At 58.0% G+C, this 26761-nt stretch overlaps 1 protein-coding gene, 1 long non-coding RNA gene and 1 other non-coding gene across 5 annotated transcripts; 2 read left to right on the forward strand and 1 right to left on the reverse strand.

The window, feature by feature from the left end:
• The first annotated feature begins 46 nt into the window (after window positions 1-46).
• Window positions 47-3225, forward strand: LOC139030566 (uncharacterized). 2 transcript variants are annotated; one of them, XR_011482947.1, is made up of 3 exons: window positions 47-252; window positions 2429-2839; window positions 2954-3225. It is a non-coding gene; the product is annotated as an uncharacterized lncRNA (long non-coding RNA). The 2 variants fall into 2 exon arrangements; XR_011482946.1 differs by lacking the exon at window positions 2954-3225 and having other exon boundaries at window positions 2429-2882.
• On the forward strand, window positions 263-412 carry LOC139030726 (U12 minor spliceosomal RNA). The gene has a single exon (XR_011483131.1). It is a non-coding gene; the product is annotated as a U12 minor spliceosomal RNA (small nuclear RNA).
• Window positions 3163-26134, reverse strand: CYB5R3 (cytochrome b5 reductase 3). Of its 2 annotated transcripts, XM_070453456.1 has the most exons (9): window positions 26028-26134; window positions 16634-16765; window positions 13186-13258; window positions 12709-12815; window positions 10405-10534; window positions 9869-9952; window positions 9578-9663; window positions 7713-7812; window positions 3163-4288 (listed from the first exon to the last, which is right to left on the reverse strand). In XM_070453456.1, the coding sequence occupies exons 1-9, from the start codon at window positions 26046-26048 to the stop codon at window positions 4116-4118; spliced, it is 906 nt and encodes a 301-aa protein (XP_070309557.1). In that variant the 5' UTR covers window positions 26049-26134; the 3' UTR covers window positions 3163-4115. The 2 variants fall into 2 exon arrangements, with proteins under 2 accessions (XP_070309557.1, XP_070309558.1); XM_070453457.1 differs by lacking the exon at window positions 16634-16765 and having other exon boundaries at window positions 26028-26063.
• Between the last annotated feature and the right edge of the window lie 627 nt (window positions 26135-26761).

Here is a 26761-nt window from a genome sequence, read left to right on the forward strand (position 1 = left end):
TCAGACTGAGAAAGGAACCGGAAGGGGCGGGGCTCTCCCCGTGAACCTTTGCGAACCGGTTGCTTATCTGCATATTGTGGCCCTGCCGTTCCCCCTCTCTCACAACAAAAAAATAGTAAAATGAAAAGCGACACAAAACAATGAAATGAATAAGGCAACCTTCACCGAACAAAGTGCGGCCTTCAACGTTCCACTTTTATACTCACCGTATTGCTAATGAGAATGGGATTCATTACCTAGGAAGTAAGACAGGTACGTCTTTATGCCTTAAACTTATGAGTAAGGAAAATAACGATTCGGGGTGACGCCCGAATCCTCACTGCTAATGTGAGACGAATTTTTGAGCGGGTAAAGGTTGCCCCTAAGGTGACCCGCCTACTTTGCGGGATGCCTGGGAGTCGCGATCTGCCCGTCCCCCTTTTACTTTAAAAAATAGAACAGTTTGGGTGTGTATAATACGGGATTAAAGTCGAAAGTAATCATTGTGGTATGTTTGTTACGGATTAAGTTTACAGCGGCCAATTTGCTCCTGTTTTTAAAAGGCGATTGCGTGGGCAGCTGACATTTTTAACGTTAGCTATTTGTGTTTGAGTACAGCGCATGGGGTCAGGGGTCAAACAGCTGCCAGTCTCATGTGTCACACTTCCAGGCTGTATAATCTTCAGAAGCCAGCCGTTTTTCTTCATGTGTATGTTTGTACCTGTGTCTTGCTGGTCTGTAGTGTGAAAGGGGGGCAAACAACACAGGCTTTTGCGACTTAAGTGGGCAACATGTGGAACTACCTTTTCATTGAACCTCCTGCACTGACCCTGGCATGAGATGGGTATTCAGTCGTATCTGAGGAGTTAATGAAACCTGGGTTCCTTGTGGCTCAGACGGTAAAGAATCTGCGTATAATGCCAGAGACGCGGGTTCAGTTCAGTCTCTGTTTGGGTTGGGAAGCCCCCGTGGAGGAGGGAGAGCAAGGCAACCCACTCTAGCATTCTTGCCCGGAGAATCTCAAGGACAGAGGAGCCTGGTGGGCCGCAGTCCATGGAGTCGCAGAGTCGGACACGACTGAGACATTAACACACACAATCAATGGAAAATACAGGCAATGCCTTGAGCACAGTGCCAAGCACGGATTAAGTACCCTATGAGTCACTACTGTTAATCTTTTCTAAGTCCTGCCAGTGGAGTTAGTTACTCTTGACAGAGCACCACAACACAATAAAAAATCCGGCATCGGAAGGTCACTGGAAAAACGAGCTGGTGAAGCCGGAGGGGGTCTGAGATTGGGCTTCAGACGGAGGGGGAAAATCCAGGTCGCCTCTGCACTGCCGAAACTGGATGCCGGCCCCCTAAACTACTACAGTAGGGTCCTTAACTGATACCGTATCTGTGACAGTGAGCAGGATGGCCCTCCACCAGGGAGATTTCGCAACTCGGGTCGCACTTGGCGGCTCCGGCGGCGGGGATCTGGTCACGTGAAGGGTGCACGGGGTGGGGCGTCCCGCTGGCCCTCCCATGCCCCAGACGTTTGGGGCCGGAGGCGCCGGTTACGATTCTCTGGGCCGGGGTTTCTCTCCGTTTCTTGTACGAACACGCAGGACTTTTTGTCCGGTGAGAATACACATGGATTGCCAGCAGTGCAACTGCGCTGTAGCCAAAGGTACTGGGTCCTGCCTTCCTGGGAGACTAAGCAAGGATTGGGCCTGGGCCTGGGAGAACTGCATCGGGGAGGCAGAGCCCGGGAGGCGAGACTGCGCTGGGCGGAGCCCCTGTGTCTGGGCACAGGCCGGTGCTTCCTCCGGGGCCTGCGCCCAGCACTGACATGCTGAAATGTGCATCACTTTATACATTCCTTTCTTTTCTTATGGCCCAAGGGCATGTGAGATCTTCGTTCCCCGACCAGAGATGAAACTTGTTACCCGCTGCAGTGGAAGCACTAAGTCTTAACCTGGATCGCCTCCTTTGCTTTTTTTTTTTTTTTTTGCTTTTATAATATAGTTGGAGCTTTGCGTTTATTTCTTAAAAATTCTGTATGGGTAGGTGATATCTATCACCCTGTGAATTCACCTCAGGTGAGTAAAGGGGCTGTTAAAAGTGGAAGTTGCTCAGTCGGGGTCGGACTCTTTGCAACCCCATGGACTATAGCCTGCCAGTCTCCTCTGTCCAAGGGATTCTCCAGGCAGGAATACTGGAGTGAGTTGCCATGCCTTTCTCCAGGGGATCTTCCTGACCCAGGGATCAAACCCAGGTCTCCTGCGTTGCAGGCAGATTCTTTACCTGGACCCTCAATGAAGGAACTCCCTTCTCTACCTGTAGCCTCCACAGGACACCTGCCTCACCTCGGGCCACCCCCCCCACCCTGAAAGCCACTCACTGCCCTCAGCCTCAGTCTCTCTGTGGGAGAGGGGGGCTACTAACTTCTTTCTACTTCTTTCAGGGTGTCCAGAGGAGAGTGTACAATGGAAAAGATGGGTCACATGGGGTTGTCTGAAGTTAGGACGGGGGACACCTTCTGACACGGCGGAGATGATCTGTGCAAGACTGGGTGTGACAGATGCTGAACTCCCAGTGTCCACACTGTTTTCCAGGAGTCTATCCTAAAAGAAACCACCAGAGAGGAGGCTGAAGATAGCCACTCTTATTGACAAATCCACAAACTGGAAGCAGCCCAACTGTCCAACAGCAGGGATCTGCTACCAAAAAGCCATGATCCAGCAGGCCTATGGCAAGTTTCTGACCACAGAGGGAAAGCATACCTGCCATTAGGGCAAGCAGCGGCCGCACAGTGGACTGTGTGGTTTCATCTAAGTTCTAAGTGTTTGCCTCTGGATGTCCGCTATTTTCCTGGGTATAGTTTTTATTTTTCCTGCATATATATTTTTTCCTGTGAATATTTCTTTTCCTGTGTATATTTTTCTGTACTCTCCACAAATTTTCTTTCTCTTTTTTGGCCATGCTGCAGGGCCTGTGGAATCTTAGTTCCCTGACCAGGGCTAGAACCCGTGCCCCCTGCAGCGGAAGCACGGAGTGGACAAACAGTCAAGGAGTTCCCCAGAGTTCTACTACAAACACAAACAAACCTCAGAAAGAAATGCCAGGTCTTGCACAGCCCCTTCCCCACCCCCAGCCCCAACAACGTAGAACACAGAGCCTCTAGGAGTTCCAAAAGGGTTCAAACTAGCAAAGTTTTACTTCAATGTTATGTTTGCTCATAAATGATTCTGAAAAAGCCAATATGCAAGAGGCTAACACGCTGTGTCTAAGGCAACATCGAGGCCACTGTGAATGTCCTTCAGACAAGGGGCTCTGCTCAAAATCTCCCTGACTTGGGGCAGGGGCAGCAGGGGGCTCTGGGACGGATGAGTAAACGCACACCATCTCAGCTCTGCCCTCAGGGCTGGCTGCCCGGGACGCTAAGGCAGTCGATGGGAGGTGGACTGCTTGGAACTTCCAAAGCTGTCCGAATGTCGGGGTGTTTTTGCTGAGGTTTTGGGAGGGCCCATGTGCCAGCTGGAAGGGCCCTTGGCCAGCCCCCTCCTCCCACACCAGCCCCAGGGACAGCCTACCTCCCTGCTGGGCCCTGGGTGGATGGGGGCAACCTCTCACCCCAGCAGCCCCTGCCAAGCGGACTTACTGGTGTCAGCTACCACGTAGTATCAGGTGTGGAAGTCTGGCCATGGCCCTGAAGCAGGCAGGGGCGGCAGGCGAGGGTCTGAGGCTGGGGGTGAGGGCCTGGGACCTGTAGCTAAGGGATGCCTGTACATTTCTGCTTATTTCCAAGGTGTGGGATGCTCTGGGGAGGTTGGGGAGTGTGGTACTGGCAGCCTCTGCCTAGTAGTGTGTGTGTTGGGGTGGGGGGGAAGGGCAGGAACATCTCCAGCGAGGCCTAGACAGGGATCTGCCTTAAAGGTGGCAACAGCGGCGCACCTGTAACAGACACCTGCTCCCAGGGGGCCCCTTAGGGGCCAGCCCAGCGGGGTGACCCCCCAGGCACGGGCAGGCCAGGCTGAACCCGGCCACAGCAGGAGACACAGGGCGGGTGGTGGTAACGGACAGCGGCAGGAGGGGTGGGTGCGGCCAGGGCACAATGAGAGCGGGCAGGCCTGGCGGCCAGGGCCCGTCCATCAGAAGGCGAAGCAGCGCTCCTTGGGGTGGCCCACGCGGTCCAGGTTGGGCAGGCAGGCGTACTGGATCATGGGGGGCGGTCCGCACATCAGCACCAGTGGTTCCTCCTCCGGGGGCGGCAGGTGGTCCCGGATCATCTCCTCGTTCACGAAGCCCTGGCTGTAGTCCCAGGCTGAGGGGCAGGAGACCAGGTGAGCCCAAGGGTGGCCGTGTGACCGACCACCAACTGCCCACCGCCCCCTCCTCCGTGCCGAAGCTATTGTGCCCATGAATTCCTCCTTTCAACAAACACGTTAGAATGGAGCAGACCTCAGCCCTGATTCCCTGCCCCTGTGCCTGGCTCACCTGGACCACAAATGCAAGCCTGTCGAGGTTCCCTAACCACACTTTACAGTTTGCAAAGCCTTTCATTTCTACTTGCCTCTTGTGTGACCCTCGTGGATGGACAGGGCGGGACCTACTGATCCCATTTTACAGATGTGGAATATGAGCCCAGAGGACCCAGAATTGAGTTGTCTCAGGTCACACAGCAAGGCATGGACAGAGCTGGGACATCAACCCCAGGTCCCAGAGGTCCCCCCAGCCAGTGCTCAGTGCCAGGCTGGTCAGGGTGACACTGCCTACCCCACCACCACCTTGCTACCTAAGAATCCCATGCCTACTGTCTGACTCTTCCCTCCGTTGGGCGTCAGCCCACGAGGAGCCATGTCTGATCCACAGCTGTAGTCCCAGTGCCTAGATAGCCGAGCACATAGTAGTAGCTCAATAAATAATGAAAAAAGGAATGTGTCCCAAATAAGCATTAGATGCTTTTGAACTGTGGTGTTGGAGGAGACTCTTGAGAGTCCCTTGGACTGCAAGGAGATCCGACCAGTCTATCCTAAAGGAAATCAGTCCTGAATATTCATTGGAATATATTCACCTGAAGCTGAAACTCCAATACTTTGGCCATCTGATGCGAAGAAATGACTCACTGGAAAAGACCCTGAGGCTGGGAAAGACTGAAGGCAGGAGAAGGGGACGACAGAGGATGAGATGGTTGGATGGCATCACCAACTCAAAGGACATGGGTTTGGGTGGACCCTGGGAGTTGGTGATGGACAGGGAGGCCTGGCGTGCTTCTCTCCATGGGGTCGCAGAGTCGGACACGACTGAGCGACTGAACTGAACTGAACTGAGCCAGAAAACAGCAAGGCCAGGATACAGGCTAAAGTTCCAGATGCAGGGTCCTCAAAAGAGCAGCCTCAGCTCCTCGAGTCCTGCTTGCTTCCCTGTCTTGCACACGCACACGCGCAGTTGTGTCTCCAGGTTTCACCTGAGATCCAGAGCTGCCTTTTATTCCTCCCAGTGCCTGCCGGTGCCCATGGTGAGAACCCGGCACCCCGGGGCCGGCAGGACTCTAGTCCCACACGGACCCTCAGGACTGACCTGCTGATGGGGGCTGCTCAGGGACAGGGGACCAGCCGGTCCTGGTGCGCGGCTCCCTGCCCCCATCATCTGTCCTGCCCAACAATGTGACCCCCTTTTGCAGATGTGTGAGGAGCGACCCAGTCTGAAGCTCACCTTGCTCTGCAGTTCTTCAATGGCCAATGGGGACAAACACTGCTTGGGGACTGAGGGCACATGCTGGCCCCTCAAGTGACCCCTGTGCCGAGCAGCTCAGCAGGATCTCAACCCCAGAGGGACCCGCCAGATACTTGCCACCTGCCGCATGCTCCCTCCCCTCTGAGAAGCCACCGTCAGCCACCTCCTGATGCCACAGTAGGGGCCTGACCCCAGGCCAGCCTCAGAGCCCCGGCCAACGAGTGGGGGGCCTACCCAGGCCAGCCCTCTGGTTTGGCTCCGGCGAGACAGCAGGCTGAGGGCCGTGCGAGCAACACTGCTTCTATCAGAGCAGCAGCGTCCACCAGGCCCGCCTGAGGCTGGGGGATGGGTCCTGTTCCCTGAGTACCTCCAGCTCCAAACATCCACTTATCTGGCTTCTCTCTGTCCTTCACAATCTGGAAGAACCTCACTAAAGCCTTTGACACCAACAGAAACGCAGCTGCGGAAGTCCAAGGTCACGCTGAGGTTAAGCAGCCTTGTCTAGATGGACACTGCCCCATGTCACACCGTGCACGCTCGACGAGGGGGAGGTCCCTTGGGGGAGGGGTAGCAAGTCAGTCTCAGCTGGTCCTGGATGAGGAAGCCTCCCCTGTGCTGAGATACGGGGTATATTCTCTACCGCACGGGCACCGTGCTCAGTAACTGGCTGCTGGGAAGCTCAGAGGGATATGCATGATCAGTCCTGGTAAGGGTGCACCACCGCCCATGCTCCTGTACAAACCTCACTCTAGATTCCATTTTATGGGTCTGCCCTTGGTTTTTTCTTTCACTCCCACTTTCCATTGGTACCACTCTGACTCACTCCACAAAGTCTCCCTAAACTGCCTAAAATCCCTCTGGAATGGGGCAAGATGTAGGCAGGTAGATCACATTTTATCAACAGATCTCAAAGTACTTTGTAAAAAAACTTCATGGGATTAAACCCTATTTGCTAGTGTATGAAATGTACAGGTGTATAAGAGACATCTCAGTTTGACAAGGATTCTTTTTAGATAAGTCTTTCTCTTTACATGTAAACTGAAGGAGCCTGTGTGGGGGAAACACAATCAGCGGGCCCCCGGCTCCACAATCGCCACGCTGGCCTGGTACCGTGTTCTTTTTCAGCATCTACCTTTTCCAGTTTATACCTGATGGTACAGCAGCCCTCCAACTACTACAGGGTAATAATAAATGTAAGTGCAAAATACCAGAAAACTACCCAACTGTGTCTCTTCCTGGCCCGGACTACTTGGCTCCTCTTAAAACTCCCCAGAAAAAAAAAAAAAAAACTGTCCCCAGGAGGAGGCACTTTGGTTCCAGCGTTGCCAGGTGCCACCACCAGAGGGCAGTGTCCACGAACAGTGCATTCAGTCATCTTTTTCAGTTGATTCTTTGCGACCCCATGGACTGTAGCCCTCCAGGCTCCTCTGTCCATGGGATTCTCCAGGCAAGAAAGAATACTGGAGTGGGTTGCCATGCCCTTCTCCAACTAACAGCGCGGCCGGGCCTTTCGCTGGCAGGAGACTGGAGCGGGTCTAGCTCCCAGAGGACAACCTTGTTTCTAGTCTGGGGGCAGCCTTCACTCCCTGCCTCCTATATGTCCTTGGCAAACAGCCCCAGCACCTGGACAGGTGGAGTGAAGGGAGCTGTACATTAGTGCGGCCCACCTCCCAGGGCTGATGACTGCACTGTGTGTGGAAACGATCACCCTTCGTCCCCAGCACCAGCCACAGCTCAAGGGGAGAATGCTGGCCTTCTGTGTCCAGCAGTGCAGGCAGGGGGAGGCCTAGGGCTCCATAAGAGGTGGACACGAGTTCAAGTCCCAGCTCTGGGGTTTTCTCGCTGTGCGCTGCGGGGCACTTACCTCCCCTCTCTGATCGCTCTTTTAACCACCCTCCTCTCACCGGGCAAGGGAGCCCACGCGGACAGAAGGCTCCACCTGGCAGAGGGCTCGCAGCAGCGGCGGGCGTGGGCCAGTGCCCCCACCCCAGCCGGCCCGCCCAGGCCCTCACCTTCAGGGGCTTTGTCCACCGTGTACCAGAGCTTGAAGCGCGCAGAGTGCTCAGTCCTCAGTTCCTCCAGCTCAGGCCGCAGCAGGATGTCTTTCTCAGTCTGCGGGGGGCAGACAGGGCCCAGTGGTCAGGAGGGACAGCGACAGGGACTGTCTTTGGAGACCCTCGTCATCCCGCCCACCCATGGGCCACACGCTTGGCAAAGCTTCCAGGGAAAGTCTAAGTCTTTTCATGTTCTGGCATCTTAGGCTGCATCAATAGGTCCGTAATTTAGGAAATATAGATGGGAGCCCCCAAATCACACAACCCGCAACCGTGCCCACGTCGATGCCTCTGCTTGGCCTGCAGCTCCCCAGCTTCACCCCCGCTGATTTCACTCAGCCAGCCCCAAGTGGCCCTGTGGAGTTCAGCTTGTGTCACCTCTTCCGGGAAGCCTTCCTAGACCCCCGGGGAGTGTTAGCAATCCACTCCAGAAACATGCCCTCTTTCCATTCCTAAGCACAGACTTTGCCTGGAATGTCTGCAGGTCACTCGCAGACCTGGCTCCTCCGGTCAGCGGGCGGTATGACGGACTCACAGGACTGTTGTGAAACTGGGCCAAAGAGCTCTGTCAACCAGCAAAGGTCACCTGCTCACCGACCTCTCCTGAGCCCCCCACTGGGACAGGCAGGCAACAGGAGAGGCATGGAAATTGTTCTGAACATCCTCCTTTGTGAACATCTCTCTGACCATCCTCAGTGCCCTGTCAACTCCTTAGGATCAACTTGAGGAAGTGGAGTCCAGGGCAGAAAATTCCACATGGTTAGGGCGTTCGATACAAGCCGCTGCTTTATTCCCCACGTAGGTTACAACCAACACAGAGGCCAGCAGGGAGTCCTCGGGTCCCCGAGGTCCCTGAGCTGGCGGCGTTGGGATTGGGTTTGGACCTGGGCACTCACCACCAAGCTGAGTGCAGCCCATTCTCTCACCACACCAGCCAGCCTGGAATTTCTGGCTCTTTCCACCCACCCTGGGCCTGGTCAAGGCCGCACTGGTTGACCTCAGGGCAGTTTTCTGCAGCTGTGTGGGAGTCCAGGGACCGCAGGCGAACTTTTCCCTCCAGGCTCAGCGTCCTCACAGATGGACGGGGCAGAGCCTAGGGCAGACGGACCCGGAGGCAGGCTGACCTGAACCGTATCTGAGAGGTGCGGGGGGCCTGGTGAAAGCCCCCACACAGGCAGGAGGTGTCCCATCTGAGCCTCCCCACAAAGGGGCCTCACTGCAAAATCCAAATATTCAGTCATGAAACGCTGAGCCTGGAGAGATCCTCGTGATGACCTGCCTTCATCAGCTCATTCCTCAGGGAGACGGGGAAGCTCAGAGAGGGAGAATGACTTGTCCAAGGCCACACAGCAGGCCAGGGCAGGCAGGCAAGTGACAGGCATGGGGAGGAGGACATGTGCTCGGGAGCCAGAGTGCCCAGGTCCAAACCCGATCCCAACGCTGCCAGCTCAGGGACCTCGTGCAGGTGTGTCCTCTGCACCGCATCTATGCAGACGCACCCTCAGGCTCTTCCCACGTCCCTGCCAAGTCCCAAATTCCACGTGCGGTGAAGGGAGCGCTGAGGTGCCGAGGAAGCGGCCAGGGGAGCCAGTCCTGGTGTGGGGGTGCTCCAGGGGCCTCACCCCCACCACCGAAGCGGCCAGCTTGGGTCAGACGCTCTAGCTCTGCCCGACCTCACCAGCTGCTGCAAGGCCGCTGTGCACAGAAGACTCAGCACACCTTGCAGCCACCCTGAGCATCTCCGCAGTGCCTCGCAGCCCCCTGAGCAGTGCCTGCCTGGCACCCCACCCTCGGGCCTGCAGACCTCAGGACCACCCGCTGACCTGGTTGGCAAAGAGCAGGTGGCACACGGTGTGGTCATCAGGGTCCTTCATGATGGCGCGGATCACCTGCAGCATCGGGGTGATGCCTGCAAACAAACCACCCCCGCACGCGGTGTGAGCGCCTGCTGCCTACACACAGCGCCAGGCAGATGCCCGGGGAGGTGCCAGCCAGGACAACCCTGACCTCAGGCAGCTCCCGGGTGCTCATAACCTGTGCGGCGTCCCACACCCTGCCCCCAACTCGAGACCTCCGTCCCCCAGGGACTCAGGCGGGGCTCCAGGTCCACCTACCCGTTCCTCCCGCGATCATGCCCACAGACTTCACCGTCTTGATGACAGGGTCGGACTTCTTGTCTGGACGGATGGCAAACTTTCCTGGGGAGAGCAGACAGGATGAGGCCCAGCTTTCAAACACACCATGCTCGGGGGTCAGACAGGCTGAGACCCTGTCCCCATCTCGAGGGTTTGGGTGTGGCGACCACCATACCCGCCCCAGCCCGTCAGGTGAAGGGGATGGGAAGGGGGGACTAGGACCAGCTCAAGTGCCAAGACGAGCAGGAGGCTGGAGAAGCAGGGGATCCCAGCTCAGCCCTCCCCTGGTTTGTTTCCAGCCTAACAAAGCTAGTCTGTGAGCTGGATGTGCCTCCCAAGGCTGGTCTGCAACTCCTGCGCTGGCCACCTTGACCCCTAGCAGCTGGGGAAACTGAGGCCCCGGAGAGGAGGTGGCCTGCCCTCCAGGAGTCACCCCTCCAGGCAGCAGCAGGGGCGGGACCTGCACCAGTATCCACCGCACCCGCCAGGTGCTTGGGAAGTCCAACCCAGATCACCTTTGCCCTGGTAGACCAGCAGCCCGTTGGGGCCCCGGAACTCAATTGTGTCGCCAATCTTCATGCTTTCCAGGTACTGGGACATCTTCCCTCCAGCGGGAAACTTGGGATGCGTGTCTTTGAAGTAAACCTGCAAGACACACGCACCGTCCTCAGCCCCCGTCCCCAGGATGCCGGGGAGAGCTCTGGGCACACTGGGAAGACCCTCTTCTGGGGTCTTCTGCGGCCGCGTCTGGCCTGCTCACTCGGTGCTGCTCCCACCCATCGAAACTTACCTATCTGTGTCCCGTCCACCCCCGGGGCCTGCCTTCCCCGTAACGTCCCCTTGGAGGGCAAAGCAGCAGCCCGGTGTCCACAGCAGCTGACCCGAGGGCCTGATGTATAACGTTCTGCCAAGACCTGTGTCTGTGACCCCTCCGGGCAGGAGATTCCCACGGCTGTCAGCCCAGGGCAGGCCCTGCTGGTGGATGTTCAGTTCTTTCCGCTTTGTGCTGCCATGAAAACGTCACTCTTGGAACAACTTCCTTCTCTGTGCCTTTTGGGATTTCAGCTTTGGGAAAAAGGGATGCAGCTTCGACTCTCGACAAAGAGATGGGCAGACGGAGGAGCAGCTCCAGGGAAGAGGGGGCTACACTGGGGGAATTGTGCTGGGCCTTGAAGGGCAAGCAGGAACAACAGGCAGAGAGGGGGCAGGGGCAGGGTGTGCCAAGGCCAGGGGCCTCACACGGCTTGCAGCCTCGGGGGTGGGGAGGGGAGAACGTGTGGCTGCAGGACAGTGGGTGTGTCTGTGTGTCTGGGGTTGGGGAGGAGAGTGGGCAAGCCCACTGTGTGCCAGGCCAGCGTTCTGACTTTTAGCGAGGGTGAACCAAGGGGGCCACGAGGTCTCCAAGCCAGGAAGGACCTGGTCCTCGTGAGCGTTTCATCCTCTACTTGAATTCCACCCCCCCCCCAACACCTCCTCCACATCCAGCTGGGGTGAGTTCAGCAAGAAGAGATGCATGAACCCTCACCACCTTCCCGTTTCTTCTGGACAAAGCCCCCCTTCCTGCAGGGCCTCCAAGGTTCTGCCCGGCCCCGCTGACCTCTCCCCTTCTTGACCCTCAAGTCCTCAAGCCTCCTCTTGACCCCAGGGCCTTTGCACCGGGAGGGTCCTTTCCCTCCGTCTCCACCTGCTCGCCTCACGGTTGCCTGCTCGGGCCAGGGGGTGGGAAGCACAGCTGTCATCACCCCGACCCAGCTCTGGTGTCCGTCCCCTGGACAAACACTGACCTCTGTGTGCCCACCTGTTCAGTGTCCACTCTCCAGCCAAAGACAGGCTCCCAAGGCCCGGTGGGCTGGGCACCCAGTGTGCGGTCTGCGTGACACCGAGTGAAGAAGGGACCCAGGCCAGAGCCGGGACTGCCAGGCTACTCCCTTCCTGCCCTCACAGACCCAGCGCCCGGCCCGGGACCCTGAAACCCCCGGGGCTGAAGCTGCGGCCCAGCAGGGGTCTGTTTCTGCACCCTCCACCCTGGGGTCCAGTGAGGGGGCCTGGGGCCTGCACAGAGGCGTTGGGACAATAAGCCTGGTGCCCGGGGGGGTTCTGAACGAGGGTGGCTGTGGGTGGGGGTGTGGTTTGGGCCTTGACTAGGGAAGGTGTCTAACACCCCACACCCACCAGCAGCTCTGGCAGCTTCCTGCTTTTGGGGTGTGTAATCAGAGAAAGTGACTCACTGCCGTAAAGCTTGTGTTTCTAACTTTCACAAAAATGTGCTGGCTTAGAGGCATCACTTCTCCTTCCACGTGTCTTGGTTTTTAAGAGCCTTTCTGGGTGGTCTGTGTCTCTCTGGTCTGTTGCATCTAACGGCTGTATCTTCCCCGTGGTGTGCACCCAGCCCCTGACTGGTGGGGGATCCCAGAGAGCCCCTCACCCCAGCGCCCAGACAAGGGCCCACGAAACCCACACTGCAGCCCCAGTGGGCCTCTGGGGTGCTTCTCCAGGGTGAGCGGGCACCCAGCTCCCCAAGCTTCCCCATCTGTGATGGGAAGGCAGGCCCTGTGTGAGCTGGTGGGCCTGCCTGCTTCCCCTCCACAGACCGTCTGTCCTGGTTTGAAGACACTGACCCCGAACCAGCCCCCCTGCCATCCACTGAGACCGCCAATGCTCGGCTTGTGCTGAGAACCACAGGGTGCCCCTCACTCCGAGATTGGGCTCAGTGAGCACAGGGCCCGCAGAGGCCAGACTCGGGCGCGTGGGCCTCGTAGAGACCTGGGCTGCCATGTGGTCACCCCCACCCCACCCAGCTCTGGGTCCCAGGGCCTCACCTTGATGACCAGGTCCACAAAGCCCTTGTCGTCATCGCTGGAGACGGGTGTGTAGGGCCGAATGACCAGGTTCCCGTCGATTCGAGCCGAGAGGTAGATGTGCTGGCCTGCAGGGCGGTAGGGGTGAGTCTAGGCCGGGGACCATCCCTGCAGTGTCCCCTGGGTCTTGTCAACCCACTTCCCTGCGCGCTATCCAGCATCCACAGCCTAGACTGACCCTGGCTCCCACTGTACCCTTCACCACCTCCCACCCCAGGGACTCCCATCACATCCCAGCTCTCTGCCTTTGCTCCTGCTGGGGCCACTGCCAGGAACACTGGGGTATTTTGCCCTCTCCTTCTGATACTCACCCTTGAAGGCCCGATGGCTAACACCTCCTTGAAGCCCTCCCTGCTCTCACTGAAATGCAAAGCCCCGCCCTGTCTCCCTTTCCAGCACTGGCTGGCTCCATGTGGGCTGGATCAGGGCTGCACTCACCGACTGGGAGGCCCAGGATGTGCTCGGGCGAGGGCAGCGCGAAGCGGAACCGCCGGGTGTCATGGCTGATGACCTGCAAGGAGGCCGAGCCGCTGGATGGCACCCAGGTCAGAGGGGCCACCAGACCCAGAGCCCCCACCCTGCCCCAGCACCAGGGTGTCACTAAGAGGTGACATTGACAGGTGGACACACGCCCCGCACACACGTGTGTGAGTGAGGACACAGAGGTAAGCAACGCTGCAAGTGCTCTGTTCTCGTTGGCGCGGAGAAGGGCAGGGACCCGCAGGAGCGAGCTCCAGATCCCAAAGGGAGGCTGCCAAATGGCCCACAAAATTCCAGGGCTTCCAGGGGCAGGAGGGAAGGACCCACCTCTGCCATAGCTTGAGAAGTGTCCTGTCCTGGGGTGGCGGGAAGAGCTTGGCTGCAGAGTGGGGGAGGGCTGAGACAAGGCTCCATGTGACTCTTGGGCCCGAGAGAGGGGCTCCAGAAGCCACTAAACTAAAAGCCCCCAAAGGCAGGATGGCATGACTGTGGCGGGGCTACAGAGGGCAGGAGGCATGGCAGCCTCACGGCCTGGGAGGTGGACGTGGCCATGTGCACCCAGGGTGTGGTCAATGGGCAAAGGCCATTTCCCCTCCAAGGTGGGGCAGAGGCGGCTTAGGACCAAGGCTGGGCCGAGGATGGGGCCTGATCTTAACAGAGGCCAGGGAGGCAAGCATCCCACAGTGTCAGAGCTAGGACGTGAACCCAGTGTCCAGACCCTGACTGGGCTCCAGAAGGCCCCTGGGGGATCTCCCCTGCACCAGGCGCTGCAGGACGGTGGTTGCAGAAGGGCTGTTAGATAGAAAGGCAGCTAGTGGTCCAGCACTTGTGTTCACGCTCACATGAGGCAAGGTCCAGTGATGGACAGTGCTACCACCCAGGGAGGGTCAAGAGACCTCTCCAAAGGGCCAGAGCATCACTGGAGTGAGCAAGCTGGGGCAGGAGGCCTGGATCTCAGGAAAGACAGTGCCCAGCCCCCACTCAGGATGCAGGGCTTGTTGGCAGCCGGCGGGTCTCTCTGCCCCACAGTCCAGCTGCAAACAGAAGCCCAAGGCCTCCCGCAAGTGGATTCCAGGATTATCAAGCAGTCCTGGGGTTCGAGGTCAGAAACCCACATGCCAGACATTTTTGGAGGAAGAACAGAAATGAGGCAAAGACGCTGATGATTACTGTGTTCAACAATCTCCAGCCCAGGACAGCAAAAGTCACAAGGCTAATGTCTGTGAGGGCTTGGCACGCTGCTGCTTCCAGGAAGCTGCTGGCCAAGACAAGCCGGGCAGTGGACTCTTAGAGCTCAGGGTGACCCTGCCCACCACCTGGAACAGGGCAGCTGGGACCCCTCCCTGCACCACAGCAAGTAGCAAGAGCAAGTCCACCTGCTGACCCTGCAAAGCCACCAGGAGGCTACAACGGAGGAGGGTAACTGATAGAACATTCGCCACCTGCTCAATCGAAGGGGCCTGGAGGGTCCACTGTGGACATCCCTGTGACAAAAGACCAGAGAGTCGTCAAACAGAATGAATCGGCTTTGGGTTAGACCTGAAAAGGTGTCTGTGCTGTGTGTGAAAGTGAAAGTGTTAGTCGCTCAGTTGTGTCTGACTCTTTGTGACCCCATGGACTGTAGCACGCCAGGCTCCTCTGTCCATGGGATTCTCCAGGCAAGAACACTGGAGTGGGTTGCCATTTCCTCCTCCAGCGGATCTTCCCGACCCAGGGATCGAGTCCACATCTCCTGCATTGCAGGTAGATTCTTTACCGTCTGAGCCCCCAGGGAAGTCCATGTTGCACAGCCAGGTAAAAACATCAGGTTATTTAAAAAGAGAAACTAAGGATACACATACCTGAACGTCCACATGTCATGTATGTAACAAATGTGACACCAGAAAAGGCTCACGATGACCCGGGAATGGGACCCTCTGCACAGGGGTCATGGTGGGGGAGGGGAACATTCACAGCTCGAGAACAGAGCATGTATAAATCTGCGCCTTTCTTTTATAAAAGCACAATTTTTATAGTGAGCACATGTAAATCATATGCTACTTCTGGGTTTAAAAAACAGTAACAAGGGCGTTCTCTGGTGGCCTAGTGGTTAGAATTCTGGGCTTTCAGTTCCATGGCCAGGGTTCAATCCCTGGTCGGGAAACTAAGATCCCACAAGCCACGTGGTGAAAAAAAACAAGGAAAAAGAACTTTATGAAAGGAGAAGGATTCAAAACATTGTGGTTTTATTTTAGTAAGAAAAAACTGTGTATATAAGCCTGGTCTTATCTGGGAAGTGGTCTTTTTTTTTTTTTGGCCTCTTTCTGGTTTCCGACTTCTGAGAACTCCTGGTACAGCCACGGTCACAGGCGCTCCAGCTCTAACGTGGAGCCCAGCGCAGAGACCAGAGCCCAGGGTTCAGGCTGGCAGCAGGTGACTGGCTTTCTCCGCCCCGTGACTCAGGCCTCCCTGCCACACCCCTCTGAGGCAGCTGCCTGTGGCCAGAAATAGCACGGCGGAGGGGCTCTGGTGGGGGAGAGGGAGGCGGCCTTACAGGGTGGGCGGCGGGGCAAAGATGGGGAGAGGACAGTTAGAAATCAAAACCACAACTGGAGGTTTGAAGACGGAAAAGCATCGGAGGGGAAGAGCAGGAGTGAGCCTGCCGGAGGTGCAGACCGAGCCACGTGTGAGATCACGGGAACACGCGGGGAAGCAGGACTCCAGGGGCCCTGAGTGTGTGGGCCTGGGAGTGAGGGTAGGAGAAGGGAGGGAACCTTGTCTTTGAGGAAGGGGCTCTGGGATGCGGCACCTCGGATGACCACGGGGCCTAGGCCTCAGTCCCAACCCAGCCCTAATTCACAAAGTGACTCCTCTCTTGCCCTCTGTTTTCACATCTGTTAAATGGGTACCTGGACCCAAAAGTCCTTACAGTATCCCTCCCACTCTGATTTTCTGTGGGATAGTAAGTATGATTCAGAGAACCTGCTCTGTGATCAAAGACCCGGGCTCAAATCCCTCGGTAATTTACTGGTAGCCTTAGAAATGGACATGCATGCATGCATGCCAAGTCACTTCAGTCATGTCCAACTCTGTGACCCCACAGACTGTAGCCTGCCAGGCTCCTCTGTCCATGGGGTTCTCCAGGCAAGAATACTGGAGTGGGTTGCCAGGCCCTCCTCCAGGGGATTGAACCCACATCTCTTATGTCTCCTGCACTGGCAAGCAGGTTCTTTATCACTAGTGCCACCTGGGAAGACCTTAGAAATGGACATCACCTCACTTTCCCCATCTGTAAAATGGGCAAATAATGGGATCTACTTCAAGAGGGGCCGTGCCCTGAGCACACGGTAGATGCCCACGAAATGCTGTGATGCTGAGAAGGAAAGAGAGGTGCCCGTGCCCCATGACCCTCGGGCCCCGCACTGACCTCCTTGTCAATCAGCCGCAGCGGGTATTTGATGTCTGGATTCTCAAGCGTGATGGCCGGGGTGGAGCGCCGGAACAGCTTCATGAGCAGGCTATACACGAACCAGACTGGGGAGAGGACCACGTGGCCCAACTGAAATGACAGGGCAGACCCAAGAGGTCAGCTTGGCCCCGCAGAGGGCCTGCCCCCTGCCCTTCCCCCAAACACACCAGTTGGTCCACACCTCCGGACCGCTCCTCTGCCAGGAACACCCTCTCCCCAGTTCACCCGGGACCCTGGCACCATCTTGGTGCCAGCTGGGAGACGCTATTAATACAAAACTCAAACTCATGAAACCCATCACTGTGTTACTGAGTCACTGGAAAAGCTCCATTTCCCCTGAGGAACAGGGACAAAGAAAGCTATGTAACCGAGCATGTGGCCCTTTTCACTTTGGCTGCCAGGAAGCTCAGCACAAAGTTCTCAAGTACCTGTGCTTAACCTTGAAGAGCCCCCCTCCTCCCTCCTCAAGTCAATCTCCCTGACCCCATTAAGTGATGCCAAGTGCTAGTTCTCTACAGACAAGCCCCTGAGCCCTGGGGTTCTGCCTTCAGGTGTGAGGGGCAGCCGGGGCGCTGAGCTGGATGCTGGGAAGATCTGCTCCTTGCTGGCTGGGTGACCCTGGGCACATCCTTTCCCCGACTCCAAACTGAACTGTGATCTGCAAGGTCCCTGAAGCTCTCCGCACCGTGCTGAGCCCCACACGGGGGTTAACCTCACGATGACCCTGAAGAAGGTGCTAACATCACTGCCGCCTTACAGACAAGGGAACGGCTCAGAGAGGCGAAGCAACTCACCCACAGGCACACAGCTGGCAGGCGGGGAGCGTGAATTCAAGCCTGAGTCCACCTGCCCCCCCAGCCGTGCTCTTAAAACATCAGTCCTCACCCTCAACATCACACTCACCCTGCTATGTGGCTCTAAGAGGCTCTTCCTTGCCAGCCCCCGTACCCCCTGCCCCGTACTCTCAGCCTCACAAAGACCCTCAGAGGTGGTCTGAATACTTTGAAAACAGAGAAAACTCAAATCACATGGCCATATAAAACTGCTTAGGTTTTACCTGGAGAGGACATCCTTGCAAAGAAAGGCAACTAGCCTGCTGCTCTTTCTAGCTATGTTTGTCCCTGGGAAGGAAACCCACTGAGCCTCTCTGCTCTGCTTCTCCATCTGTGAAATGGGGATCAGAAACCACACTGCCTGGTTGTCAAGATGGAAATCAGCCATGGAAAACGGCTAACCCAGGCTGTCCCCCAGCAGGCATGTGACCTCACTGGGCATGTATGTGGGTGCAGCGGCTACCCAGGGCCATCCGGAAGTCGTGTCCTGGGCAGCCTACACAAACTGGACCACAAGCGAGACCCAAGGAGAAGACAAGAACAGCCTCAAGACCGCTCAGACCAACCCTGCAGGAGAGAAGCTGGCAGACCCACCCTGACCAGCGAGCAGCACAGGAAAGGGCCAGTCAACACCAGGCAACTCCTGACATGGCGCGAGGGGCCAGCACCGCCCTGTGCCTTCTTCAGGACCAGCCTCTGACACGAGGAAACACCGAGGGGCCGTCCTCGGGGACCACTGGCACGACGCTTCAAAGATATTAAAGCCACGAGAAACGAAGGCTGAGCAACAGGTTCCAGATTAAAGGAGGCTCTGGTGGGTTGCAGGGTGGCCCCCAAAAGACCCGTCCACCCAGATCCAGGGGATGGAAAAAGAGGTTTTGCAGCTGTAATTAAACCAAGGAGGACTTCCCTGGTGGTACAGTGGATGAGAATCTGCCTGCCGATGCAGGGGACACGGGTTCGAGCCCTTGTCAGGGAACTAAGATTCCACATGTCTCAGGGTAACGAAAGCCCAAACGCCACAAATACTGAGCCTGTGCCCTAGAGCCCACAAGCTGCACCTACTGGAGTCCCTGCACCGCACACCTAGAGCCCGTCTCCACGATGAGAGAAGCCGCCGCAGTGAGAAGCCTGGGCACCTCAGCGAAGAGGAGCCCCGCTTGCCACGACAAGAGAAAGCTCTCACAGCCACGAAGACCCAGTGCCACCGAAATTAATTAACTGGGAAAAAAAAACAAACTAAGGATCTGGACGTGAGATCCTTTTGGATTCTGCCTGTAGGCCCCAAATCCCATGACAAGTTCCTTCTAAGAGAGAAGATTCAGGGGAGAGGGTTGCATGGAGGAGGAAAGGTCCCTCCCCTCAGCCTCCAGAGTGCACCCTGCAATACCCCCATTTCAGACTTTGGGCCTCCGGAGTGTGAGAGAAGGAATTTCCATCGCTTTATGCCACCCAGTTTGTGACAATTTATATGCAGTCATAGGAAATGGAGACAGGGAAGTCCCGTACCTACAAACAAGTTCCGTCCCAAGAGCACTTTTGTTAAGTCCAGTTTGTTCTTAAGTCTGACACAGGCACCCAATTCGCACAACCAGCTATGTAGTACTCTATTCTAATAGGCTTATAATACTTCTCACGCAAATGACACACAAACAAAAAATGAAGACAACAGTTTTTAATCTTACAGTAGAGTACAGTGGTCCAGGACAACAGCTGGCAGACGGCTTGGCATTGAGTCAACAGACAAGGAGAGTTATGGACTGGAGGCGGGAGAAGAGGTGGGAGACGGCAGAACTGAAGGATTCAGCAAGAGGAGACGGAGGCCGAGCAAGATAAGGTGATTGCATTCACGCCTCACGTTGATGGAACACAAGTTCCATCTCTGAAAGTTTGCAACTTGAAGGTTCGTGTGTAAGGGACGTACTCTACACCCCTGTGTTTTCTGCGAAAACCTCCACTTCCCCCGAGGGACGGGACGAGGTTCGTGGGGAGGAGACCTACTGTACAGAGGCCAAAGGGACAGAAAAACTGAATGCAATGTGTGGTTTTGAATTTGATTCTGGGCCACGGGGGAAGAAAAACAACGCAGCTGTGAAGGCCAATCCTGAGACGACTGGCGGAATGTGCACTAAGGCCCAGGGATTAGACAATAGCACTGTATGTTTCTGATTTGATCATCGCCCTGCAGTTATGCAGAAGAAAGTCCTTGTTCTTAGGAGACAGACACAAGGATTTAGAGGCAAAGAATTAACATAATGTCATTTACTCTCAAACGGGTTAAAATACACACATACAATAATAAATACAGCAAATGTTAACATCTGGTATATTTTGGTCAAGAGTATATAACGGCTCTTTTATGCATTCTTCCAAACTTACTGTAGGTTTGAAATTATTTCAAAATAAAAAGTGAAGAAGGGAGTCCATACTGGCAGTTCAAACAGCGAGGTCAAGAACCGAAAGTACTCCCAAAACACTGGTTCTCAAGAAAACGGCCTCACAGCTTGTTCACTTGTCCTCCCCAGGGTACCTCCCTGAGTTTAGTTCTCACGGTAGACGACTGTACGGATTCTTCTCATCACACCCGCACGAGATCCCCTTTTTCCTTGGCTGCCAGGAAGCTCACAGCCAAGTTCCTTGCCTGCAGGGAGGCCTCTCTGCTTCCTCTGCAGACCTCTTGAGAAGATCCTCCCCTCTCTAGGCCGAGCCTCACTGCTCCCTCCCTTCCTGGAAGCCCTGCCAGTACCTGAGGCCTCTCTGAACCTTGGTGTTCTTATCTGTGGAAAGAGGTCAGGGCCACTGACTGGCCTGCCACCCAGGGGAGCTGGGACATGAGATGAGGTAGGGGGCTGAGGTCACGGAGGGGTCTATAACCTGCGGAATGTGGGCACGTGTGCGTGCGTGCGTGTACACACACACACAGGAGCTTTCTCTACCACCCTCATGGGGCCCCCAACACAAGCGAAGGAAGAACACAGGTACCCGGATTCCACACCAGGCCTGGCCCTGCCCCCCAAACCGGCCCAGCGGCTTCAAGTTGCGCAGCTGCAGCTCTGGTTACAGGCCTTTTGTTGGGCTCAGAACTCCATCGACTGCCTCTCCGGCAGACAGGCCTCATCCCACGGGGGCCCCTGGTCTGTACCAGTGGGTGTAAAGGGAAGGCCCGATGGAGCTGGCCCCAGCACACACACTCCCCAGCCCCTGGCCTGCCCAGGGCCACACACAGGGTCTCTGGCCTCCTGCTCACTGACCCAGCACCTACCATGTCCTGACCACCACGAGCTATTTCTCCCACACTGAATTTCATTTAGGGCCCACTGGGGGGACTTCCCTGGCAGTCCAGTGGCTAAGACTCCTCGCTCCCAATGCAGGGGGTCCAGGTTCAATCCCTGGTCGGGGAACTAGATCCCATGTGCCACAACTAAGACCAGACACAGCCAAATAAATCAATGAATAAAATAAGTATCGAAAAAAAGGCCCGTTGGCAGCCCAGGACTCCAGGGTCAGGAGACCCAGGTTTGAGACCCAGCTCAGGACTTCAGCAGAGAACCTGCACCTTTCCAGGCTCCACCTTCCTCAGGAAGGTCCCACCTAAGGCTGGGGGGGACTCGAGGCTGGAAAAGGCCATGCACAGAGCACACGTGGCCCCGAGCTGGCACTGCTCCACGAGTGGGCTGTGAATCCTCTGAGCTAATCCTCACTTCAACCGCAGGCTGCAGCACCGTGACTATCATCCAGTTAAGAATAAGGAAAGTCTGTCCTCAAGGGACCACGCTCAAAACAAGTGAGACTGCTGTCCCCATTTTTCAGAAAGGTTAAGTGACTTGCCCAAGGCCATGAAACCCAGTCCTGTGTAGTCTGGTTCTTCTGGAGGCTCCTCCCAAGACAGATACCCTGGAGCCCATAGCCCAAATCCCTGGCTCCACCAAAATCCCATCTCCTACCTCCCACAGCCAGGCCCCAGCTGCTCCCCCTGACCCCCAAACACCCCCCACCACAGCTCCCCACTGCCTACACTCAAGGTCCCTACCAGCCGGTCACCAGCCTTTTTTGCCTCAGGCCTCTGCACACTCTTCCCTCATCCAACCAGCAGATTCCTTTCCTATTTAGCTTCCAAGAGTCCGGCTCAAACCTCAAATCTCACCTGCCTGGCCCCTCCCTGGCTAATCAAGTCCTTAACAGACTTCCGGAGCCCCTACTGCCCTCTGCCAACTCCCCGCGGATGAGGGTGGGGCACTCTGATGATTCCTCTGCTCCAGGCCCCTTCCACGTCTATCAGGGAAGGCACATCCACCGGGAACATTGTTTAGGAAAAAAATTGAGCCAAGTTACATTTGCAGGAAATCACTATTGTTGGCAGCCCTGGAAATAAACTTAAATGACATTAAGTGCCAAGTGGAGCTGTGCTCCCTGGAGTTTTACTTCCTCCCAGCACAGCTGTCTAGGTGCATGCACCGCCAGGTTGGATAACTAAGATCTCTGGCTGGCAGGTAAAGAATCTGCCCGTGGTGCAGGGGACCCAGGTTCGATCCCTGGCTTGGGAAGATCCCCGGAGAAGGAAATGGCAACCCACTCCAGTATTCTTGCCTGGAGAATTTCATGGACCAGAGAAGCCTGGCGGGCTTCCGTGGGGTCACAAAGAGTCAGACTGAGTGACTCACACACACCCCTGGCCTGCAGTTTGCTGCGCAGTCTGCAAAGCACCTTCCTCTGTGTTTCCTCATTGACCCTCAGCTGTGGGAGACGGTCCAGCTGCCTTCCTCATCGGCTCGGCGAGGCCCAGGGTAGAGTCTGGGCTCTGGTTCCCCAATTTCTGTCTCTCCCCTCCAATCTCTCACCTGCCGCAAATGCCAACCCAGGGCAGGTGCTGAGCCATGAAAAAGGCTCATTCGTCAACAGCTCTGAAGGCGAGCCCTCAACACTGACTGTGGCCCTCCCACAGAACTTGCACATTCCAGGCACGAGCTCCGTGTGCCCTGGATGCCAGTCTGGGGCTCACACGGCTGGGCCAGCTCCCCACGCGCGATCACAATGCAGAATGGCAGACACAGGAGGCGAGGGCCCTGGTGTCTCACCTCCAGCAGTCGGAGCAGAGGCCTGGTAAACATCTGTGCGTAAATTCACGCAGGGCAAGCACCAGCGCCTACCCTGCAGTCTGATTTCTCGTACTTTGAATGTTTCAGTAACCAGGACAAGGGACCAGATGCCCCCAGGGGGAGGGTGGGAATCGGCCCTCCACCAGGCACTGGCCAGATGGGTGGGTCCTGAATTCCTGGCTCTTTCCACATCTGCCAGACACACCTGCCTCCCAGAGGTGGGGCGGGGCTGGAGCCGCTGCTGGAAGGGGCTGACCCGGGATGGATGGGTAAACATCAGCGGCCTTTCCTCCAGTCCCCGCACCTGGCCGCCCCGCGTGAGCACGGGTCCTTGAGCCCAGCACGCGGGGACTACGGCCACCCTACTTCAGTGAGGACACTGAGGCAGGGTGAGAACTGGCGGCCAGTTCGGTCTGTGCCCTGAGCCCTGCGGACAGTGTGGCCACCGAAGAGACCAGGGGTGGACTCTGCACAAACTCCTTTCTAAAGGGCAGCTGTGGGCAGACTCTTGCCGTCAGTCGGTCCTTCAGGACCCAAACCCCAGTGGGCACAGCTGGCGGAGAAAAGGGTGCCGTGGAAAGGTCAAAGCTTTGTGTCTGGGAAATCGGAGGCTTCACCAGACTCACAAGGGGCTGGGACGCCCTGCCACCCCTGCAAACAGTGGGCAGAGTAAACAGGACAGACGAGGCTACGGCCCCACCCCAGCTCCTGAGTGCACTGCACACACGCGCGCACACGCACACCACCTCCCCCCACCCACCCGGGGGACCAGGGGACAGCTGCCTCCCAGGCCTTAACCTGGCGCCCCAAAGGTCACACTCTGCCCACCAGGGAACCCACCTGCCTTTCCCCGCCTCTGATAACATAGGACGGGGAGAGGAAAATGGGGTGCCAGGGTGTCTCCAGGAAGCCCCCAGCCTGCCCAACAGAGCAGAGAGGCTGGGTAGCCATGCCACCCTTAGGTGGCACCCTGCCAGCTGCTCCCCCCGGGAATTCCCCCCACGCCACCCCGGGACCTTGCCATCCTCTCTACCCAGGTCAGATCCCAGCGGGCAAAGGGACCTGCCAGCACCTCCACCTGGCAGGCGTGTTCCTCCCCAGGTGCCAGCCCCCTGTGCTGAGGCTTACCTGCCTGCTGCCCGCCCGCCAGCTGTCTGGCTGGGATCTGGGCATTCACCTCCCTCATAACCCCCTTCTCAGGAAGGAGGAGGGAGCAGAGGAAGTCCTGCAGCGAAGGGCTCCTGGCTCAGGGCTTGGGGTGAAGGGAACACAGGAGGAGGGGCGGGTGCAGACCGATCCGCCCTCCACAAGGGAGACCCAGCCCTGCTGCCCAGGGGCGGGGGGGCTGGGACCACAGACTAGGCACAGAGCTGCCAGGGCAGGAGAAAGCCTTGGACTCTACCTGTGGTCCTGTCCGGGTCCACTGAGCACTCACGTCTGTGCTGGGGGCAGGGGAGTCAGGGTTGGGGCTGGCCAGCTAAGCCCCCCAGCATGTACCCCAGGCGGCTGGCAGACTCCAGAGCTAACCACTCTTCCGTGAGTGGGAGGAGGCCTCTTGCAGGGCCTGCACATCCCAGATAAGAAGTCTGGTGCCCCGAGCCCAAGCGGGCCTCCTGCAGACTGCGTGGAGCCTCTGTGCCAGGAGGCAGGACTGGGGTCTGCTCTGGGTATTCTGGGCCAAGTGGGGACCCCAAAAGGGCCCACAAGGAAGACGCCATCCCACCACCCCTTGGACAGAGGAGGCTCAGGAGTTGGGGCAGGTCTCCTGATGCTCACATGGGGCTCTGTCCCTCATGGAGGGGCTACGAGGGATCCTTGGCAACTCGGCAAAAATACTGAGCAGCCACGTCCCAGGGTGAGCGCCTAGTCACTCAGTCGTGTCTGACTCTGTGACCCTGTGCACTGCAGCCTGCCAGGCTCCTCTGTCCGTGGGATTCTCCAGGCAAGAGTACTGGAGTGGGTTGCCATGCCCTCCTCCAGGGGATCTTCCTAATCCAGGGATGGAACCCAGGTCTCCTGCATTGCAGGCGGATTCTTTACTATCTGAGCCACGAGGAAAGCCCATCGAAGGGACGCAGAGCCAAAGCCAGGCAACGTGGATGGCCAGAAGGTGAGAAGCCCTGTGGGAAACACAGCACCGGGTGGGAGGTGTCTGGGCTGGGGGGTGGGAGGCTGAGCGGTGAGGGAGGAAAACCATTTCTGGGAACAAGGTCAGGATGTTCCACTGAGCTGGGGTGATGCCCCCAGGCTTGCCTTGAGCAAAGCTGCCCCTCCGCCTGAATGGCCCCCAGGGTCCCAGGCTGGGCCACTCACCCAGGAGCAAACTGGCCAGGCCAGGAGGCTTTTTGCCTCATCCCCAAGGGGGAGCCGCACAGAGCCGGAGGGCGGAGGTGGGGGAGGAGGCCAAGCAAGAGGTTCTGGGCCTCGGGCTCCCCGAGAACCCCAGCCAGCCCCAGGGACCAGTGAGGGGGCGGACCTGGCCACAGCTTCCAGGGGGAACACAGGCCACCCACCCCCACTGCGGCTTGAGGAATCCCAAAGGAGGCAGCCCTGGGCCCGGCCAACGTGACAGCATGACAGTGGACTTTGCGGCCGCAGGAGTTCAGACTCAGCCAGCTGGGCAGGAGGCCAAGGCCCCGGCGGCATTTTCTTCATCTGTAAAATGGGGCCTCGCCAGTTTGTTGGGTTAGGAGAAAACGAGAGCCCAGGGTGCAGCCCAGGACAGGGCTTGGGGGTGGTGGGTGGTAAAAAAAAACACAACACTCCTTGATCCAGCAACATCGCACGTGTGCACACACACACCCACTCCACACGCACGCACGCGCAGGTACGCACCTGTTCACACTGCCGCACACATGCACACTCACTCAGCGTCCCCAAACACCGAAACACACCCCTAAACCCACGGCTGCACATGCAGACACGGCGCACCACACCGCGGTCTCACAATCTCACACGCGCACAGAAGCGACCGTTCACACTTCACACGTGTTCACACTCATGAACTCACAGGCGGGGTCACCAGTCTCTTTCATCGCCCCCACCCCGCACTCTCCCACCCCTGGCGCGCACACCCGCACTCCTGGGCCCGGCAGAGGGGCGGGGCTCCCCCGGAACGCTCGGCCACCCCCGCCACCCCAACCCCGGCTCCGGGCGACGCCCCTCGGCCGGGAGGGCAGGCCGGAGGGCAGGAGCCCGGGGCCTTAGTCACGGCCGCCAGGGGACGGCCGGGGCGCGGCGGGCAGGGCGGGGCCGGGTGGGGTCCTGCGCCTCACTTCCGAGCCGGGCGCCCCCCCGCCCCCGCCCCCGCCCCCGAGGCCGGCCGCAGTCGTCGCTGCCCGGGATGGAGGCCCGGCGCCCGCGGCTCCAGTCCGCAGCGATGACCCCCGGCCCGCGGCGGCCGGCGCCCCGCTCCCCGCCTACCGTGCTCAGCTGGGCCCCCATGTTGGCGCCGCGCTGCGCTCGCTCCGCCGCCGACACCGCCGCGCCCCGGGCCAGCCCGCGGCCGCGTCACGCCGGAGGAGGGGCGCGCCGAGCTCGGCCCAGTGGCGGCGCGGCGGGGGCGGGAGGCCGGCCTCCAGGCCCCGCCCCGCCCCGCCCCGCCCCGCCCGCTTCCGTCTGCGGCCAGAATATACCGGGAGAGGGGCCGGCGGAACGCGTGGCCGGCCGGCGCTTTCGGCCACCGCCCCCACCAAAACCCACCCACCGACCCTCTGTGTGGCCTCCAGTAGGTCGCTGGCGGCCTCTGGGCCTCGTTGGCCGTCCCCAAAGGGGAGAAGATGGCGCCCCCACCCCAACTGTTGGTCTCTAAAATAAAATCCGGAAACTGTGGCTTCCCAGGCCGGCAGGAGGAAGCCCCCGCTTGGCCGGACTTCTGATCGCACTCCTGAGCCCCCTCAGGGCCTTCTCGTTCCTCAGACTGGCTGGCTCCCACCTCCAGGCCTTTTTCTCTCCCTGGAAGACCATCCCCACTTGCCTCAGGGTCAGTCCCGCCTTATTGCTTGGGCATCAAGTCAGATGTTCCCTCCTCAGTAAGACCTGCCCTGACCCGCCCGCCCCCTGCAGGCCGCCCCTGGTGGTCTTCCCAGCACTTAGCATTGAGCTGAAGTCATCCTGTGTGTTTCCTCAAGGGTGGCCTGCCCCTTGTCCTACCCCAT

The sequence above is a fragment of the Odocoileus virginianus genome, chromosome 23 (genome assembly GCF_023699985.2).
Source record: "Odocoileus virginianus isolate 20LAN1187 ecotype Illinois chromosome 23, Ovbor_1.2, whole genome shotgun sequence".
NCBI classification, from domain to species: Eukaryota; Metazoa; Chordata; class Mammalia; order Artiodactyla; family Cervidae; genus Odocoileus; species Odocoileus virginianus.

What these genes read in the sequence shown, in the direction of transcription:
- CYB5R3 (XM_070453456.1), bottom strand. Translation starts at nt 26,048, where the DNA reads ATGGGGGCCCAGCTGAGCACG. An exon ending in CATCCTGGGCCTCCCAGTCG is followed by an intron (nt 12,816 to 13,185) that starts GTGAGTGCAGCC and finishes ACCGCCCTGCAG; the next exon opens with GCCAGCACATCTACCTCTCG. An exon ending in ACCTGCTCTTTGCCAACCAG is followed by an intron (nt 7,813 to 9,577) that starts GTCAGCGGGTGG and finishes TGCCCCCCGCAG; the next exon opens with ACTGAGAAAGACATCCTGCT.